The sequence below is a fragment of the Callospermophilus lateralis genome, chromosome 10 (genome assembly GCF_048772815.1).
Source record: "Callospermophilus lateralis isolate mCalLat2 chromosome 10, mCalLat2.hap1, whole genome shotgun sequence".
Classification (NCBI taxonomy): domain Eukaryota; kingdom Metazoa; phylum Chordata; class Mammalia; order Rodentia; family Sciuridae; genus Callospermophilus; species Callospermophilus lateralis.
In genome coordinates, this window is record NC_135314.1 from 68,067,000 (window position 1) to 68,087,234 (window position 20,235).

The window sequence follows — 20,235 nt, forward strand, 5'->3', positions numbered from 1 at the left end:
TCTCTCTCTCTCTCTCTCTCTCTCTCTCTCTCTCTCTCTCTCTCTCTCTCTCTCTCTCTGTAACCATAATGAGGAAAGTGCTTACACACAGAATTCTACTTGAGTCTAGTACGGAGGCTGGGAGGTAGGATGACTACCAAGTGCAGATACTGACAGCAGCAGAGTGTTAGGGAAACATGCTGTAGTCAGGCCATCGGAGCCATTTGGTGACAGGTCTAAAGTCTCAGGACACCCCCACACCCCGCCCTGCCCAGACTAAAACCTCATACTGTGTCAAAGGTCTTCTCAGTGATCCTGAGTCACCAAACAAAGGATTCATGTGTTTCATAGGCAGAATTAATTGATATATTTTAGAGAGAGAGATATATTTCTACCCTCGATTTTTTGCGGGGGTGGGGGAAGTGTTTGGCAGTAATGAGATGAAGCTCAATGATCCAAAAAACGTTTTTGTAAAAGCCCTCATTTCATAATAATGTGGGATAAGTGAAGCATTAGCAAAATAATGAATAGTCTCCCATCTTCCTAAATATATGCTACCCTCCTCCTTTTCCATTTAGCTTTTTTCCATGTGAATTAGAAATATAAGGTCCTATGTTACCTAAAGTCATCTATATAATGATCTTTGTTTGCGTTTGATCTTTGAAGACATGACAGAAAATATAATTCCTTGCTGAAGCAAACCATCTTTCACAGACAATAGACAGCTTTGCATTTCCTCCTGATGTTAATCTTTTACTTGTTGATTCTGAAGTTGTCGGCAGGTAGAACGTCTGCCTTCCATCCCTCTGGGCACCATGAGCACAGTATTACCATCAAAAAATGAGAAAGAGAAGCAACTTAGAGAGTCGGTCCTAAGGTATCAAAATAAACTGGCAGAACAGCAGTCACAGGTGAGCTGTAATTAACTCTTTACAAATTCAAGTGTGACTCTTGAGCTGTTGGTTTCATATGTGCAAATTGACTAATGTGGTTTATTCAAGAAAAATGTGTAGGCTCTTTTTTTCTTCCTTTTGTTATTTTCTTTTAATTTTTGATGTAAGAACTATTCCAGAGAGTGATTCCAAAGACAGGTAGAGAGTTCTATTTAAAAAAAAACACAACTTTGCACATGTGATACCTAAGCTTCTCCTATGCAACAACAATGCCTGTGAGGAGCAGGAACATTTATTTTTACTTTGCAGCTGCAGGTGAAGTTTCATAGAGTTCAGCCAGCATGTCCAAGGTCACCTGGTCAAGATGGGGACATGAATCTGTATGATTCCAAAGGTTAGGTTATTTCTGTTTCATTAGGATTCTTTCCTGAGGGTGGACATTTTTAGGTAAAGAGCTCTTTTAAACAATATTATCCTATTAACACAGAAAGTCAAAGTCATATTTATTTGTTAAGAAAACTCAATAAATAAAACATTAGTATTAATAAACATGGGTAAGCATAATAGTTTCTGGTGACATGTAGAAAAATTGTTTTATTTTCTTAGTAAAGTAATTATGTCTCTGTTTATTTTAAAGAGTTAGCATCTAAATTCAGTGTTTTCAACTTTATTATGTATAGCCTGTCAGCTTTTTCAAATAGCATTTGAGATGGTCAGCACATATGTACAAACGTGTTGACTCCTCTATAGAGGTCAGGAAATAAAAGGCTCATTAGAATAGAAAATTCTGTGATGGAGCTATAGTCAAAAGCTCCAGTCTTTCTGGACTCCTCCAAGGTAAAGAGTTTTACCATCGCATCTCTTGCACCTGGTGAAAGATCTGAAGTGCAGGTCAGACACAGCCTGAGATGACAGACACACCTGCCCCTCCTTTAGCAGGGATCTTGGTCTATCTTGGAAAGATCCTGAGAACCTCTTTGGAAACATTTTCTGAGCACTCCCACATCCAGACAATAGCTAAACTTTCTATACGAAGTGGAATTTCTAGTCATTGGTTTGGTAACAGAAGTCAGAGGTAAAGTTATTACAGCCTGAGATTATTGTAATAAATAAGCAAGTAGCTCGATTCAGATCTTCCCATTCTGGAACATCTTAGTTATGTGTAGTTTCTTGTGTTGCTTAGCACTCCTTGCAGCTTTGTAAAGGCGTGCAGCATATCCAGAATTGATTTTACCTTTTGGCTGTCTCTGGATTTTGTTTTTTCCTTTCCTCAAGAGGTCAGAGCGGACCGTTGGATATTAATAGTGTCAATCATGAAGACTTAATTAGCTTGTTTGTTAAGGTTTGAATGTTTTATTCATTATTGAGGTAGAAATTTTGATGGCAGCTGATGGAATAACAGATTTGGGCCTTCAGTTCCGCTCAATCTTTCTTGATAGTTGATTTTTCAGTAAAAATGTAAGCCAGGGCTATAGATTCAGTTTGTTTCAAATGTAACAAAGAAGTTGAACAGTACTTATGTAGAAATCTACTGGCATTAGTTCAGAGGACATAAGAATCCTCACTATCCTTCCTTTTCTTTTTGTGAATAAAAAATTTCACAAGATCCATTTGTGAAAATAGCCCTAAAATCTTTAAATACTTTTTCATAATCATTGCCCTTCAGTAACCTACCCATAGGCAATCAACTACTTTTGAGGTGGTCACTGAATACAAACTTGTCCTTGAGGCTGTTCCAGGCAAGGCATTGTGGGGAATTCAGAGTAACCCTAATATCAGATTGTACCTTGAGAACAGGGATAGTCTCAGCTCTACTTACTGAGACTCTGTGTTCCTAAAACAATACCTGACACATAGGTGAAACACACATCCGGACAATATACCAACCTCAAAGAAGTTTAAAAATTAGTAATCGCTAATAAGGCAATCTTAGTTCCATACTTGTCTGGTCATACCCAACACTGTAATAGAAATTTGTTATAAGATAGTAAGGGTGCTGTCAAAGAAAATTCCATAGAGGAGATGGACAGGAACTTATGCCTTGAGTTTATTTAGGGTAAATAGTGGGAAATGGACTGAGCTTTCCAGTTGACAACAACATAAAGAAAATCTTGTAAATAAGCACTGATTTTTTCCTTCATGGAACCAACCTTTCAAATTACCTGCCAAGCTTAAGTGTTTTAAAAATAAACCCAGTACTTTTGTGGTGGATCAATCTTTTTAAAACAATGCAGTTCTTTATTAAATATGGTCATTGCTGAATAGGAGATTCTGAAAGGTCACCTTAGTTTCCCTTCACAAAAATAATCTATCAAACTGTTCAAAAACTCTATTTTGATGGTATCCGCCTGATGCTAGCAAGAGGACTCACAATTATCTGATGCTGTGTGTGGATTTACCATGTTTCTGACTGTCATTCAGGAGAAGTGTTCTTAGGATGTGATATAAGAATAGGTGGGGACGCCAGAAAAGCAGGGCTCTGGTTCCGTTCAGGTGCAGTGTAGACAGGTTCAAGTGTGGACGAGATGCCTCTGGAAGACCAACCTAGCTTATCACTGTGATCCACTGTGTTTATTGCCCATTCTCTCAAATCAGGAGACCATAAGTTTATGCCATGTATGTTTTGCCCACCTCCACTTCTCTCTTCCTGCCTCCCACTACCAGTGACCGCTGGGGAGCAAGCAACAGAAATGACTTAAACCTGCTTACTTTATTGCATACCCTCTTACATTTCAGCTCTGATGGCAGCTGGCATCCTGATTTGGAAAATAAAGGCGGGGTTAGGTAAACCCAAGGTCTTTCTGGATCTCAGGCTTTGTGGTTCTGGGTGTTGTGTCACCAATACTCGGGAGAGTAGAGTGATGAGAGGAATGGTACTATTGTAACGGGAGTCCCTGCTTGCACACAGCTTACCCAGGTGTAGGGACAAAGTCTGACTTCCAGCAGTACCCCCTAAACGCAAGTTTAGGATTTGTCCCCCCCGCCCTTTTTTGCCTCATTCCAGCCCAATTTGTTCCTAGTCTCACAGGATAAATTCAGACAAAAGGACATAAGAACGTTTACAAGGCAACAAACTAATTTATTGCAAATTGTATTTGTTAAAGGAAATAGCCAAGTTCAGTAAACCTAACAGGAGAGGGCAAATTCAAGAGCTGTCACCTGTGGTGCATTTCATAGAGTAAAGGGCTGCCCTCATGCAATTGATAAGCTGCGTCGACAAGTCAAGACCCTCATTATGGGTTGTGCTGCTGAAGGACACATTCCAATCTTTCTTTTTCTGAATAGATGACAGAGTAATCTGTGCCTGACTCCACTCGGCTACGTTCCTCATAACAAGCCGTTTCTATACTGAGTGACAAGTGCCACCTGCTGGCCAAATAAAGCGTTTCCCTTTTCACTGCGTCACTTGATTGCCTGGCTGCTAATTGGCAAATTAACTGGATAATTGTTATTCTGTTTTTCAGTGTATCCAGACAATAACTTAAAAACCTTACAGCGAGTTATAAAACCAACACCTGTGCATTTGAGTACTTTCTCAGTTTTGAGTCACAGTTAGATTTCTCTTCTGCCTTCCATTGAATGACAAGGATGACTATGCACACAGATTGTAGTTTTAGTTAAATTTCATTCAGGATTTTTTTGGTACTACTTAAAATGCATTTGATACTCCTCATCCCAATGAAAAGACAGATCATAACTTCATTTCCTGAATTAAATTACACTATATTGACCCCCATTGAATCTAGGTAATGTTACTAAGTATATATTTGTATAATCAGTCAGTTTGTGCAGAGAATACCTTATTGCTTAGGTATCCTCTAGGCCTTTCTGAGTTAATAGTTCCTAATTAATATTAAATTGTTATTCCAGTGTTCAGGCTCACTCTAATCTGACACACCTTGCCTTTCTAGCTTCACTTTCTTCCACTCTGCATGGTGCTTTTCTGAGCTGCTTTGTGTCCACACTCCCCCACACCCCCACCCCACTCCCACCCCATGATCTCCACTTCTATTCTGAGTGTCTTTGTCCCCACATTCTTGTGTGTCCTGGCTTCTGGTCCTCCCCAGTCCCTCAAGATCCAAAACCAAAATACCAAACCCTTATGAAATCTTCTATTTTCCTGTCTGAAAAAAAACATTTCCTTCCTTTCAATTCTCTTCGTCCTGTGTATGTCCTTCTTAGAGCATGTTTTCACCTTCTACCTGGTATATTATGGCTACTTATGTATCCATTCCATCTCCTACATTAGACTATAATGGCCCTTTCTTTGAAAATAAAGAATGATTTGGTGCGGGGCGGGGGGTGTACTGGGGATTGAACTCAGGGACACTGGGTGAGTGAGCCACATCCCCAGCCCTATTTTGTATTTTACTTAGAGACAGGGTCTCACTGAGTTGCTTAGTGTCTCACTTTTGCTGAGGCTGGCTTTGAACTGAGATCCTCCTGCCTTAAACTCCTGAGCCACTGGGATTATGGATGTGTGCTACTGTTGCTGACAAGAATGATTTTTTATTCATCTGGGTATTCTCATCAGAACATAGGCCAGGATTTTTCATGTAATATGACTGACCAAACAATGAATGAAGGATGGAAGGAATAATTTGGTTCATAAAAAATTTGTTTCACAAGATAAACAATTTTTATTTGATCAGATTGGCTGACTATAGGTTGAAACTTACTGACTTTTGCATATATTATTGGAAACCAAAATGTTCTTACATTTGTTCACAATAAAAGAGTTATGTTTGGGATTACAGAGGCTGAATTTGGATTTCATTTGTTATGTTCCCAGCCTTCCCATCAAATGAATATCCTTCATAAAATCCCATGCCTATGGAAAAGGAACTTCAGCAATAGCGTCTGATTCTTTTACAGTGCTTATATGGACTCACAAAAAGAAAAATGAAATGGTATAATCTAGCAATTCCCATGTCGGTTGTTTTAGCAGTAAAATGTAGAGCAAAGGCAGCTTGCTGAACTTTTAGCTGTGTGTTTCAAATTGAAATTGCATATTGAGTACAACTTTGTAATGAAGAATGTGAACACATTTTTCCATTTTAGAGTTTAATCTTTTTAATGCGTCATTATTGTGCAGGATGCCGAGATCTCCGATCTGTGTAACTATAGTGACAGATGCCTTTGAAAACATATTTATTCATCCAGAGTACTTTTCAGCCTCCTTACATAAACTGCCATGATCTAAAATTTATGACACCAAAAGACCCTTGTCTAGCAACAGGCTATTATACTCATTGTAGTTGAAATATTTTACTTTATTATTCTTGCTACAAAGATCTCATTCCTCTGTGGTGATGCATTGCTTTCCCAAGAGGGATAATGCCTCGTGTGTTCACACTTGTGGGCCCTGGGTTCACGGCATACCAGATGAGATGGTAAAAGAATTGATGATGATTAATGAGTCCAGAAATCCCCTGAAGGCAAGCATCAGGTGCTGCTCCTCTTCTCTGTGCTTCCCTCCACATCTGGCTCTGCACTGGGCAAGTAAGTACCTAGCAGAAGCTGTTCCACTTCTCAGTTCGAATTGCTTGTCTAAATTCTTTCTTACTCATCCCTTCTCAAGTAGTCGATGTCACATTTCCTTGACAAAAGAGCATTTTTAGTTCACTAAAAGAAACCCAGACAGCCCCAGTGTTAGTGTGACATCATAGCAGCCTGGCTTTTGTGGCATGGTGTGGTTCAGGGAGCCCAAGATATTCTGTCTCTGGTTTCATAAGTCATCTTTTTTTCCTGGAGATGGGGACTGAGGAATCCTGTTCACTGTCTGCTCCTGCCTTTCATGGAAGTGACTAAACACTGCTGCTCAAGGCCAAAATGAGTCTGAGTCCAGAGGGGACACAGCCTTTTTCTGAGAAGGTCAGAAACAGCTTTGACAGGGGCCAGCAGTCATGCCACAATACATCCCTGTCTGCATGCCTCACATTCCTGCTCACATCAACAGAGACAGAGAGGGGGAGAGAGGTTCCGGTATGTTGCCTGAAATTGTTTTCACTGGAGAGAATATTGATTTGGATTTTAATGCAAATACACCTGTTTGATCTCTGCCCCACAAAAACTCCTTGAGCACCTGAACTATGTGTCCAACCAATTCTCAGTGAGTGTGCATGCCAAGCAAGGAATCTCAGGCTCCCTGGTATCCTGGATATACTTCAGGGCCTGTTTTCTGACTGCTGAGTAAAATACACATATTTGGCTTCCTTCCAAAGAAAGCTACTCCCCAGCATGCCTATGTCCTCCCCCTCTGAGCTTGAATCTTGTTTGTCCTAATTTCTCCTCTTACTCAGGACCCAGCTTTGCATTTTGAATTCATTTCAGGAAAGTGGACTTCATTGTTCCTGTTTCAGTTTTGAACTTAAATCCCTTATATCACATCCCTGATTTACCATTGTTAAATCTTTGTCTCCTGGTAATATATGGCTCCTTCCTCTGGCCCAACTCTATAGGACTAAGTGAAATTCAAAACTCAGATCCTGTTTTCCACCTTGAATCTTGCCGATGTGTGTTTAAGACTCCCATTCCTTTGGCTGGTCTTCCCTGACCAGCTCCAGCCTCCTATGCAGGTGGGAAGACTGCGGACAAATGAGAGGTTTTCATACACCCCTAGAGAATAGGCAAGTGTTCGTCCATGACCTTTGTTCTACAGTGGTCTAGAATCATCTTTCTCCTGTTCAATAGAATCTCAAGAAGGCCCTCTAGATATGAGCCAAGACCCCTGTTAATAATTCCTAGCATTTGAAGATAACTAAGTATTGTTTAAAATACTTCAGAACCAGGGCAAATCTAAGTCTGGTTTTTGTAGCCTTTTATATCATCTTGGGGACCACTATTTAAAAAAAAAGAAAACATAGCATTATAAATACAAAGTTGTGCTAGGATCATGAAAGAAGTTCGTCTAGGGGAGGGGTACTGAAGTTTAGCTTCATTTGCTTCATGTTGCATCTGCCATTTGTTTCTAAATATGCAATACAATTTGATTGCCATGGGATATTTTAATGTACAAAGCAAAGACTTATCGTAATTCTAATTCCCTTTCTTCTTTCCAGTTTCTCCCTCAAGATTTCCATAATTGTGTATATTTTGGGTGAATTTTAAAACTACCTGAATGATTATTATCACTCGACATGTCATATAGATGGAGGAGCTTAAATGAGAAGGCTGAATGGAAGCATTAAATACTAGCACTTAAAATGTGACCCTGTAAAAGGTGCTCTAAATGTACTGACTTATTTTATCCTGATGATGGTCGTATGGTTGTTTGATTCCTGTTTTATAAATGAGGAAGCTGAGACACAGGGAAGTAATTTGCCAAAGATAGAGTTAGGAACTGCAGAGCCCTGATTTCAACCAGTGCACTCTGATTCCAGACCCAGCCCTCCCGCACTAAACTCTATTTCCTCTCTGGATAAGGTCACAAAAACAACTAGGAATAAAGGTAGATTTTACACATATGATTAATTTTAATTCGCAGCTGTTTAAACTACTGTGTTCTTCTTTGTTCACTTCAGATTGATACTTTTTCTGGGTAGGGAAAATTGAAAACAGCTAATACTGATCATAATTTTTTTTTTTTTTTTGAGGAGCTCTGTGAATAGCAGGCATATTTGGAGAGCAGAGTGGTCACTTTGGAAAGCTGTGCAGAAGGAGTGATGCTCAGGAGCTCGTTGAAGGAGGAAGAAGTAGCAGGAGGCAGTGACAGCATTGGCCTGGTGTCAGGGTACCTGGTTTCAGGTCCTGACTGTGTAGTATATAAGTTGAGTGACCTCAGGTCTGTCTAATGTGTCTAGTCCTCCATCATTAAATCACCCCCACCCCCAGCTCTGTAGAAAAAATTGGATTAGGCTAGACACTTGCAAGGACCCACCCAAATTTTAGAACCTATGAGCACTAGTTGCACATCTCCTATCCTAAGCTATTATTTTAAAAATATCTATAGTTATTAGTATTATTTTGAATGCAAATGTGAGAATAATGGAGCAGGGCAGATTGTTATTTAGTTATAGTACATCATTATGTGGATTCCCCTTTACTCTAGTTCTTACCTCTAAGGTAAAGGATGCATGGAAGTAAAACCAGATGTTCTCCTGCATATGCACTGCAGTTTGTATTATAGGCAAGGAATTCTGAAAGAAAAAGAAAATTGAATCTGGGCATTTATATAAGACAGTGGCAGTCCTCACACTATTTTGCTCTTTGGGAAGGAGCCTGGGCTTTTACTCTTATTATATGGAGTAAAAATAAGTTTTTCCAGGGTGAGATAAGACCAGCTTCTGCAGCTTTACAGCAAAGGTGCATCCCTATAGTCCCAGATCCTATCCCTCCCTTAGAATGTAAGCACACCCTCCAGAGACCACTGTCCCCAGGGAAGTCCCCCAGGTGCTGTCTCACTGATAATCAGTCATACATTAAGTTCCAGGATTCATTCCTTTTAGCCCAGGTCTCAAGTTCAGTAAAATGGAATCAGAAAGTACTAACTGCAGAAACACAGAAGTATTCTCTCTATAGTCCCACACAGCATGGGTATAGAATTAGAAAGGAGAATCTCCAAGGCTGTGAATCTAAGATTATTGGACCATCTGTTTAAGAACAACTTCACATGTTTGTAGAAAAGCAGATTCCTGGATCTACACTACATGGACTGAACAAAGATCTCTAGAGCTGCAATTTCAGAATCCGGATTTCTGCCTCTTTCTCTAAATTGTTCACCACAGATATTTCCCTTTCATTCCTGGCTAATGGATTCCTCAGTTTTTCCTGCTCCAGAGACAGTTCATTTTATGCAGCTTTCACTGATTCAGTTTGAGATTTACAGGTCTTTTTAAACCTGTAAAGAAATTTAATAGTTTTGTTGAAAGAGTTTATGACAGTCATTTAAAAATAACACTGATATTTGCAAAATTTCGAGGGTAATTATTCTTTTTTGATATCTGAAATGATGATGATGATGATAAAAAAGACACTATCATTAGTAAACAGCTACTCATTAAGTAACTGAGACAGAATTTGAAGTAGATTAACTGTTGACAGATTTCTATTTTGCAAAATGCAATCAAAGATGTAAAAATGTATTCCTCAAATTTAAAAATGTGATTTTTTAAAAAACTGCATGTTAAAAATTATAGGCCAACCCCCAAACCAATGCTGAATATCATCATCTATTAGCAGAAATATACTTTAGATGAAAACTCCATTTCTAATTGGAATCAAAGAGCAAATTTTTAGGTAAACTTTTTAACTTTTTTTTTTTATTAAGGTCAACTTCATATACTACACTTAACATGCAAATTTATTTTAGTGCACTAATTATATATGTATTCCTATGTCCTATGTCAACAGAAGGTGTTTCAATTAAAAAATTGCTTTGGTCTGTTGTCTTCCATTCTGCTGCATTATTTAGTTAAGTGTGCAAATATGTTTTTACTACTAATATCTGGGCTTTGTGCTAAATCCATTTGGGTTTTATAACTTAAAGGTTCTCATTTAGACCACTTAAACATAAGTTTTAGTACTGGTAAACACTGAGAAGTATCATATTATCTGATCAGACAGTGGAATAAAAATGTATAGTCATTAGGAAAAATAAAAAAAGGAAAATGTAATCTATCATTACCACCCAGCTAAACCATTCAAGTGGATTAATTCACTGATTGTGTTAAGGCTCTCATAGCCCAATCATTTCACCTCTGACTCTCTTGCATTGTCTCACACTTGAGTTTTGGGAGGACACCTTTTATCTAAACCATAACAAAAGGGTATGAAGAAGCTTTATAAGTACTAAAAGAGAAAGAATGCTAGGAAATATCTTTAAGTGAAAAAGTAGGGTGTGGACTGTGTACATAATACACTATCATTTTTCCCTACCCCCAAAATGGGGAAATTTACATGTAAGTACACATACAAGTATATGATGTATAAACAAATCTCTGGAAAGATAAACTATAAAGTGGTAGCAGTGGTTATGTGTTGGTGGACTATGAGCTGGGTAAATGCAAAACACAGTGGTAAGGAAACTTCTTTTTAATGTACTTTTAAAATGTATGTTGTCCCAATGTAAATATGTTATCTACATAAACATCTAAAAAGGAACAATGGCATGAGGGCATAGATGATAAACAGTTAATTGGGCAATTGGGGTAAGTATTTGGTGTGGATAATTTTTAAACTGAGATTGAGCGAGTGGAATTTGACAAAAGGACAGGCTTGTTAAGGCCATCCCAGGACGAGGAAATGGATTATCCAGAAGCAGGACGGCATGAAAGTGACTGTAAAAATGTAATTGGGCCTTCAGTGCATGAGGGCAACATGGTGGAGGTGGATGGGGGATGACTCAGAAGAGGATTTCGAAAGCCCACCTGCAACTGTTTGAAAACAGTTCGTGTGTTGTGCCAGATGCTGTTAGTTCCACTCAGTAACCCTGCGCTGACTGTGTATGCCATTCCTTGTACCGTAGAGTGAGTCTCTACCCTCCAGGCTTGTGGTACTCCATCCCGACTGTACATTAGAATCCTTTGGAGAACATGTGAAAGGACTAAGCCAGGCCCCACCCCACATAATTAAATGAAAGTTTCTGATTGTAAGGACATGGCATCGTTTTTCTTTTTTAAAGGCTTATCAGATGATTCTAATAATATGCATCCGATTTTGAGAATGTTGCTCTTCTCTGCCATTCTCCATCTTTTCTCTCATCCTCTTTATTTTAATGAAAGGAATAGCATGGTATATAAAATGGTTGTGGCATGGGGCTAGAGAAATCACTGAACTGGAAGCAGGAAAGGAGCGGTTAGGCCTTTAGAAAGGGTGTTGACTTGAGGTTACTGAAAGATTTTGAATTCATAAAAGACTTAAGTGCAGAAATTCACTGATTAGGTCTGGGGTGTTGTCTTGATGAGCCAAGACAAACTGGGGCCTCTAGTGTGGTTGTCTCAGTGTTTGGTGAGGCTGTTAACCAAGAGGGAAGTCAAATTAGGAAGTACTGATTGGGGTGAGTGCGTATGCAGAGGTGATATAATGAATTCAGTTTGGAAGTATTGCCTTGAAGCTACCTGCAGGTGTAAGGTACCACGAAGAGGCATTTGAATCTAAGAACACAGAAAAAGACACCATTTCAAAATCTATACAGGCAATCTGCATCAGAAAATTTTTCAACAGAGCATATCCAAACCTTAATTAGAATTGGGACTCCAATTTATGAGGTAAGGTACTTACAAGAGTGAGGTAAATGGTCTCTCCTGGAGAATCTGGACATGGAGCTGGACACCATGATGAAGTTTGTGGCCCAGGAAAGGACACGGGGCGTGTCAGAAAGGAAGTACAAGCAGACACCTAACTAGAATCTCACAAGAGCAGAAGACCTGGGCCCAGAGGGCAGGGTCTGCACTACTCCTTAACGATCTTCTCTGTGTTTTATTAATATCTGATCATCTTAGGGCCATGATGATCACGTCCAAATATTTAAAAGGAGTTCCTTTTTTGGAGAGGGCAACTACCTGCCTGTTCCCTAGCTGTGCTTCAGAGTACAGGGCAAACAATGGATGTTGAAGATACAGCAACATTTCTGTTAGTAGGAAAACAGGTAGAGTCAGTTTACCCTCGGAGTCCATTGAATCTTAGATCCAGATGTCTGAGCCAGAGAGAGCCACTCAGAGGTCAGGAGTCACTACAGACCCTGGGTCCTACAGGTGGGGAACAGAGGGTCTCAACAGAGGGAAGACAAGGGATGAGGGAGAGTTTCACACAGACACCCCAAAGTTACTCACAAGACATTTAACCTTCAATGTTTGAACAAACCATCTGATTGTTTTATAATAGTCATTACTAATCAGGACAGCCTTGCACTACATCTAAAGTGTTACAGGTGGGGTGTGTATCTTGACACTTCTTTCACAAATGAGAAATACTGAATTACTATAATAAGCCAATTGAAAGTTATTTTTACTTAAATCTGTCTTATTGATTTTTCCCCCATAAAAGCTCAGATTTATACCAGCGAGTAGGATTGCTGAGTTCACTCCCACCTGCCTTACTTCAACACTTAAGGTGAGTACTTAAAGTAGGTGAGAGCCAATTTTTGTCATATTTTCCATGTGAGAGATGAGTCTTATCAAGGGTCAAATGTTATGGTTTATGAGATTCAGAGAGTGAAGCACTTAGATTTAATGCCATTTTTTTTAAGAGTGATATCTGTTTATTAGGGGAAACTTACAAAATAAAACATAAACAAAATTTAAGTCACCAATAATTTTACTGCCTGAGCATGATGACCATTTTAAATATTTTAATGTATTTCTTTCCAAGATTGTGTGTGTACGTGTGCATGCAGGGGGGGGGGAGACGGGGGAGGGAGGAGGAGAGAGAGAGATTCAGTCCATGGATGTACATTTGTTTAGAAATTTGTTGTATATATTGTATATACAATTCCTACATTCTTCCTTGTATTTGCTAAATGTCATATAGTATCATATTTCTCAAATGTATATTATCTAAAATTTAAAATTCAGAGAACATTTTGAACCTTAGAGCTTCTTTAAGAAAAAACATTTATAAAGTCTTAGAGCCTCTTAGTCTTATCAGCCACACACACACACACACAAATATACAAAAAAACTCTTTGCAATTTTAATTATTAATATTTCTAAACAGTCAGGTGATGAGATTGAGAAGCCCCCAGCCAACCTTTAAATAGATAGATAGATAGATGTAAATATTTATGTCTTTGGTTTCTTCACTATTCAAGTTAAAAACTGGAAACTTGTTGCAGAGTGTCTTTTTTTTTTTTTTCTGTTTTCTTTATTTGCTTCTTCTGCTTCTGTATCGAGGAGTCAGGAGCTGATAGAGTGTTTTAATACAAACTCACAATACAATTCCTTTTATAGGAATTTTCTTAAAATCACTACATAGCTAAATTGCACAACCAGGCTCAGAATCTACTGACTTTACTTATACTAAATTAGCATCATAGTCTGAGAGTTAGATCAGGAACAGGATTTTCCTGAAGTGGAGAACAGGAAAAATCATTTGCCAGTGGCTGGCCATGAGAAATAAGTTCCTAATGTGTTGGCAAAATATTAATAAAAAACCTACAATAATAATATAATCTCATGCCTTAAGATTTTACCTAAATATAAACAAAGCAGTATATACAGCTGTAATGCGACTTTACCAAGTGTGGGTGGTTTATATGAAGGAAAAAGAGAGCTGAACACTTACTTGAGCCCTCCCACTGTTGAGGAGAGGGTTCACTGAGCAGCAGTGGGTAATAACACGCTTAGAAACTCTACAGTGTCCCTCATGCTACACTCTTTAGTCTTCTACTCATTACTTTTGGCTTCTTATAGGAGAGAACAAACTCTCAGGAGCAGGCACATATAGACTAGTTCTCTCAGAAAGTGTGTCCTCCATTGGTTGAAGCCACAGCCAGGAAGGTGCAAGAAGCAGGATGTGAGATGGAATAGGGATGGGGCCTGTCTTGCACGCACCAGGGAGCCAACAGCAAGTAAATCTTTGTGAGAGAAAGCCAGAATGTGGTATGCTCTCCATCTGAGGTCTTCTGCAGCCTCAAAATCAGACCTCTTGGCTCAGCCCTGCTCTGCAGCTATTTCTGAATCAACTTCTTAATGAGTCATTACAGCAGTGTACACCTGCTAAAGTTGACTAAGCCTTTGATTTTTAAATGTTTTGTTAGCCACAAGAAATATCACCTACTGAAATATTAGGGAAATGGCAATTGATTATAAAGAAGCTGGCTACCAAAAAAATAAAAACATGCTTTTTGTTCTTCAAGGAAAATACCAAAACTCAGAAAATCAGACCTTCAGGTGTTGATTTAAAGCATGAATCTCTTTCACCCATTGAGCTTTCAGTCGGACAAAGAAGCCAAAAAAGAAACACAGAACAAATAGACTCTGATGTGGAGTATGTTTCGGATTATAAAATTATGAAAAAGTCTGTGCAAAAGAAGATGAAACCCCTACAGCAGAGACATACGGTGCCAGAAAACATCCAACTAGCTGAGAGATCTCAGGTATTTTTTTCTTTTTTCTTATTCATAAAATGGATAACAATTCACTTGTTCTGGAAATAGCATTAGCTAAAGGTTTTTGCTTCATTTTCATATTTTTTTAAAGCACTCTAATTATAGGATATACATTGCAATCTGTGATTTCTGGACAGGGTCCCAATTTCTATTTTTTCCCTCCTGTATTCTCTGTTTTGGGAGAAAATTCAGGTTGTTAATATCAGCATAGTGTCTGGAGAACTCAGCCAAGTGGAGGCCCCCAAAGGATGCCTGGGTGGGCAAAGGATTGTAGATCTCTATTTAAGAAAGAAATATTCATATAGAACAAACCTTAAGTTTTAGGATTTTGCATTCAAAACATTATAGGAAAAATGCTTAGCTAAAACATATAGGTTGTTACTCCTGTAGTTTCTAGGTTCTAGGAAATGCAGTATTACCAGGTACAATAGCATGTACCTATAATCCCAGCAACTTGAAGAACTGAGGAGGGAGGATTATAGGTTTGAGGCCAACCTGGGCAACTCAGAGAGACTCTGTATCAAAAATTTTTTAAAGAGCTAGAATGTAGCTCTGTGGTAGAATGCCCCTGGGTTCAATCTGAAAGGAAGGAAGGTAGGAAGGAAGGGAGGGAGGGAGGGAGGGAAGAGAGGAAAGGAGGGAGGAGGAAGGGAGGGAAGGAGAGAGGGATATAAGGTCAATTTACAACTGTGTTGCTACTGATTTTAACAATTGTACCTCCCCAGAATTCCTCTGTTTTCACATGAGCTTGTTTCTTTTAGAATAATCACAATATATTCATTCTTACAATGTTACTATTATTTAATTCATTTTTGAGAATTTCCCGTAAGATTCTGTTTATAATAATAATAATGCCTACAATCAAATAGGCATTTACTCTGTGATCTTTCAGTGCTGAAAGATTATAAACATTATCTTACTAATTTTCATTTTGTATCTTTCATAAGCCAAAATTTATTGTCTAGGTTATCTACCTTGTTTATCAATTTTGGCTTCTAATGCCTTTTAACTGTTTCCAGAATTTAAATTCACCCATAAAGGGCGGCTATGGGCCACCATGGCAGATACATGAATTGCCATAGGTTCACACAAATTGCCGTAGGCTCTCTGAAAACAGTGTAAATTTATCTGATAATAAAATATCTACTGAGCTTCTGCCCTGGGAAGACACAGCATTAGGCACAGTGGGAGACAAGATATTTTGGGCATGGTTCTTTCAAAAGGAATTATTTTTGAACAATAGTTACTTTAATATCTCACACATTCCTTTGTACTGTCTTTTGGCAAATAGTGTGCAGACTCTTTTTGAAAATCTTTAGTGAAAATCTTTACCCCCTGAAGAAGTCTTTTCTTATTCTCTTTTTGAGTAGCTCATCCTCTTAAAATATTTGAAATCCATTTCCCTGTAATCTGGAATTTTTGGTCCTTCATCTTTCTTGAAACTATAGGAGCCAAGCTGAACTTGTTTATCTATAGAATTTTATTTTTTCTGTGACTCTGACTTATCTGTCATATTTGAATATGTGGGCTCATACAGTCAGTAGGTATTTACTCAGTCCTTGCTGTGTTCAAAGTACTGCATGTTTACAATAGAAAAGGTGGTTTAATCGTATCTCCTTTAACCTTGAATTCCAGAAAAACTCATTAGCTGTGTATTTAAAGATCTTGGTATTTGGGAGCTTATTTTGTACACATATTGTATGTTTTAAAAACACATAATAGATTGAGAAGTAGAGAGTTTGCCCAAGTATTAAAACAACACACTTTGGACTTTAGATAGAGGGATTAACTTAGTCTAGTATATATGTATATATACATACACAATATGTAAAACTACACAAAGTAAATAGATTTCCACAGTGTATATACATGTATATTTATATACATACTTTGTGTACCTTTATGTATTTATTTATACACACATGTGATCTTATTATGTTCTACTCACTGTATCACCTTGGAAGAGGGTTCAACTGTAAACAAAGCCACATAGAGTTCTGACCCTCATCAAACACAGTCTGATGATAAAGACAAATAATTCAGTAATTATTTGAATTATAAATGTAAATTGCAACTGTGGCAGCAGAATCCCCGCACCCCCTCACCTCCCCCAAGATAAAGTCCCAGCCTGGCCTCAAACTGGTGGGCTCAAGTGATCCTCTTACCTCAGCCTCCCAGGTAGCTGGGACTAGAGGCATATGCCACCACACCTATTTGTGGCAGTGTTTAGGACACAATAGCACAAGTGCTAATAATGGGGGGATTCAGCTGTATCTGACGGGAGAGTGATAGCTTCCCAGAAAAAAAAAAAAATTGATTCCTAAGATTTTAGGATTGAATTCCAATTAAATTGGTATCAGAAGAGGAAGAACATTTCCAAACAATGCAAACAGCATTTGTTAAAGAGGGACACCATGATGAATACCAAGTGTTAAGACAGGCAGTGGCAGGACAGAGAGATGGAAAGGGGCTGTGGTAGGAGATGTGTAGAGAATAACTGAAACCATACAAGTCCCATGGGCCTTGAGAAAGAGGATTTGCATGGATTCCCAAAGCAGTGGGAGACCATGGGGGAGCTTCATGCAGGGGAGTGGTGTGACCATATTTTCCTTTAGAAAAGTTTGCTTTGGCTTAGTTAGGAAGTAAGGTTATTAGAGAGCAGAGGTGTTGAGAAAAGCACTCTCATGCCATACAGTCTTTTGACCCCTGTTTGGTCACCTAATAATGGACCTTAAGCCTGGGGCATTTCCTTACCAAGAGAGAGAGAGCCCACACAGTGTGCTCTAGTCTTATCTCCTTGTGTGGGAATATCCTTCTGTGTTGCAAGCCCAATGTATGCTCTCTGCGTAAGTGTTTGTTTCACAAGATCAACCCCACTGCTATATTTGTCTTTCTTGGGGAGGAGAAGGGGCTACTGCAGCAAGAAAGGAATTTGTGTAGGCAATTTCCCTGCCTTGGCTACCAGGGTTCCTACTGGCACAGGGGAATGATGCACACTTCTGAAGCTAATTTTGCTCTCTCCTTTCTCCGTAAGTAAGACATTTTTTTCCATCCAGAACTTGACTGCATTGGTTTCCTTTTTGGAAATTCCAAAATGGAAAGTGTTTAGAGTACTCACAAGAGATTGACAACCAGTGCATGGTATTCTGCTTCAAAATTTATGCTTAATAAGAGCCATTAGGGCAGAGCAGCTAGGAGGCTTTAATAGAGAAATAACAGTAGCACAGCTTAGGATGATGGTTGTTATGCTTTGTATGTGAAATGTCCCCCTAAAAGCTCATGGGTGAGACAATGCAAGAAGGTTTAGACAACAAGTGACTGGATTATAAGAGCCTTAATCCAATTAGTGAATTAATACCCTGTTGGGGATTAACTGAGTGGTAACTAAAGGCAGGTAGGCTGTGGCTAGAAGAGGTGGTCCCTGGTTGGTGTGCCCTTGATGTATATAAATTTGTGTCTGGTGGGTCTCTCTCTGCTTCCTGATCATTATGTGAGCCTCTTCCCTCTGTCAATTCTTCTACCATGATGTCCTGCCTCATTTGGGGCTCTGAGGAATGGAGCCAGCTGTCTATGGACTGAGACCTCTGAAACTATGAGCCCTCAAATGAACTTTTCCTCCTCTACAATTGTTCTGATCAGATCTTTTAGTCACAGCAGTGAAAAAGCTGACTAAAACAGTGGTGGTGGGTGTGGTTACACTGCCCCCCATCTTGGTGATATATTGGGTATAGAAGGTGAAGCAGAGGAATACGGCAGATTTTTTTTTTTTTTTTTTTTTTTTTTTTTTTTTTTAGCTATTTGACCTGCTTGGGTAGTAATTACATCCATCAAAATAGGGATCCTTGAAGGCTTGTAGATAGGAGCATGAATTCAGCTTACATAGTTTTAGACATCACATATTTGAATCTGGATGTCAGAGCTGAGGTTTTACTAGAAGGCCTGAACTTATAAGGTACCCAGATACACAAGTATCTGCGTGTGATCAGGGTTGAAGGGGAAGAAGAAAGGACTAGTCAGAAACTTGGGGACTGGGAGACAATTGTGCACAGATGGTTTGGGGGGAATTGCCTGAGCAGTAAGGGAATTAGGAATTTGTTATATCATTGAAGCCAAGAGGGGAAAATAGTTCAAGGAGAGGTGGTCCAATGGGCTAAATCCTTTAGAGAACCAACTCAGCTGGCCAAAGACCTAAAAAGGGTTGTTTGGCTTAATGACTTAGAAGCAATAAGAATGATTTCAGGAAAAAATTGTTGTTGATGAAGAGGTTGGAAACCAGATTAGAGAGCATTGATTAGTAAATGGGAGATGAAGAAACTGTTTGCATATGAATTCTTGGAAAAGTAAGCTGACATCACGTCAGAAGACAGTCTATACTTATGAAAATCAAGCAGTGAGGTGGACAAATAAGGAGGCCATGAAATTCTTTATAAGTACTTACGCTAATTTTATCAGGTTAAACTGCAATTGAAGCAATTTTGGATTACTTGAGGATTACTTGCTCATCTCCTGTCCAATAAACACACTAGGTATTGCCCCTAACAGACAGAGGAGGTGCAGGAAATGAAACTTAATTCCTCTATGAGTCTAAGCAGCATGGCATTAGGAAGACATAGGTGCTCCAAGTAAATCCTGCCAAGTGCTTCAAAAGTTTGATAAAAATGATTCTGGAATTAGTTAATATTTTGGCTTTTACGTATTATAGTTCAGGTCTATTAAGAGGAGTCATTCATGTGCATGGGCAAAAATGTAACAACAAATCCTGCAATTATGTATAATTATAATGTACCAGTAAAAATACAGAAAAAAAGACAAGTCATTAATTAGCCTATTGTTCTTCCTGGAGGATTATTTTTATCACACCCTTGCTTTTCTTAGAAGGTTCCACTTTATTTATCTGAAATAACTTTCTCCCTATTTCATGAAAATAGAACTTTCAATAAAAATAATATGCTTATTGTTCCCTATATCTGCACCTTGTAATTCCGCCGAATTTTCCCCCAAGGCTGTTTGTAAGTTCCCTTCACTCAACAAACATATTAATCATTTGCTCTGAACCAGGTGTTGAAGACTCAGATATTAATCAAACACATCCCCCTACCCCCCCCCCCCAAGAAGCTGAGAGCCAACCTCTAACCATTCTAATTAAGGGAGACCTTTTCCTGCATCATAAGTTTCCAACCTTTTCAAGTATGAAAATACTTTTTCAGTGTCACAAAATGACTACAGACATTCCATGTGATAGTAACCATTGATTAATAGCTATATCTAGTCAGAGAAAACTATCGTAGATACTTTTAAATAAATGCCTATCTCATT

General features: G+C 38.7%; 1 protein-coding gene across 1 annotated transcript in view; it reads left to right on the forward strand.

The window, feature by feature from the left end:
* The window catches only part of Morc1 (MORC family CW-type zinc finger 1), a 153,862-nt gene that overhangs the window by 92,765 nt on the left and 40,862 nt on the right, over positions 1 to 20,235 (forward strand). Inside the window, exons 17-20 of the mRNA XM_077110339.1 lie at positions 752 to 890; positions 8,486 to 8,632; positions 11,055 to 11,198; positions 14,668 to 14,907. Of these exons, the coding sequence (XP_076966454.1) occupies positions 752 to 890; positions 8,486 to 8,632; positions 11,055 to 11,198; positions 14,668 to 14,907 (670 nt within the window). The remainder of the gene's footprint in view (positions 1 to 751; positions 891 to 8,485; positions 8,633 to 11,054; positions 11,199 to 14,667; positions 14,908 to 20,235) is intronic.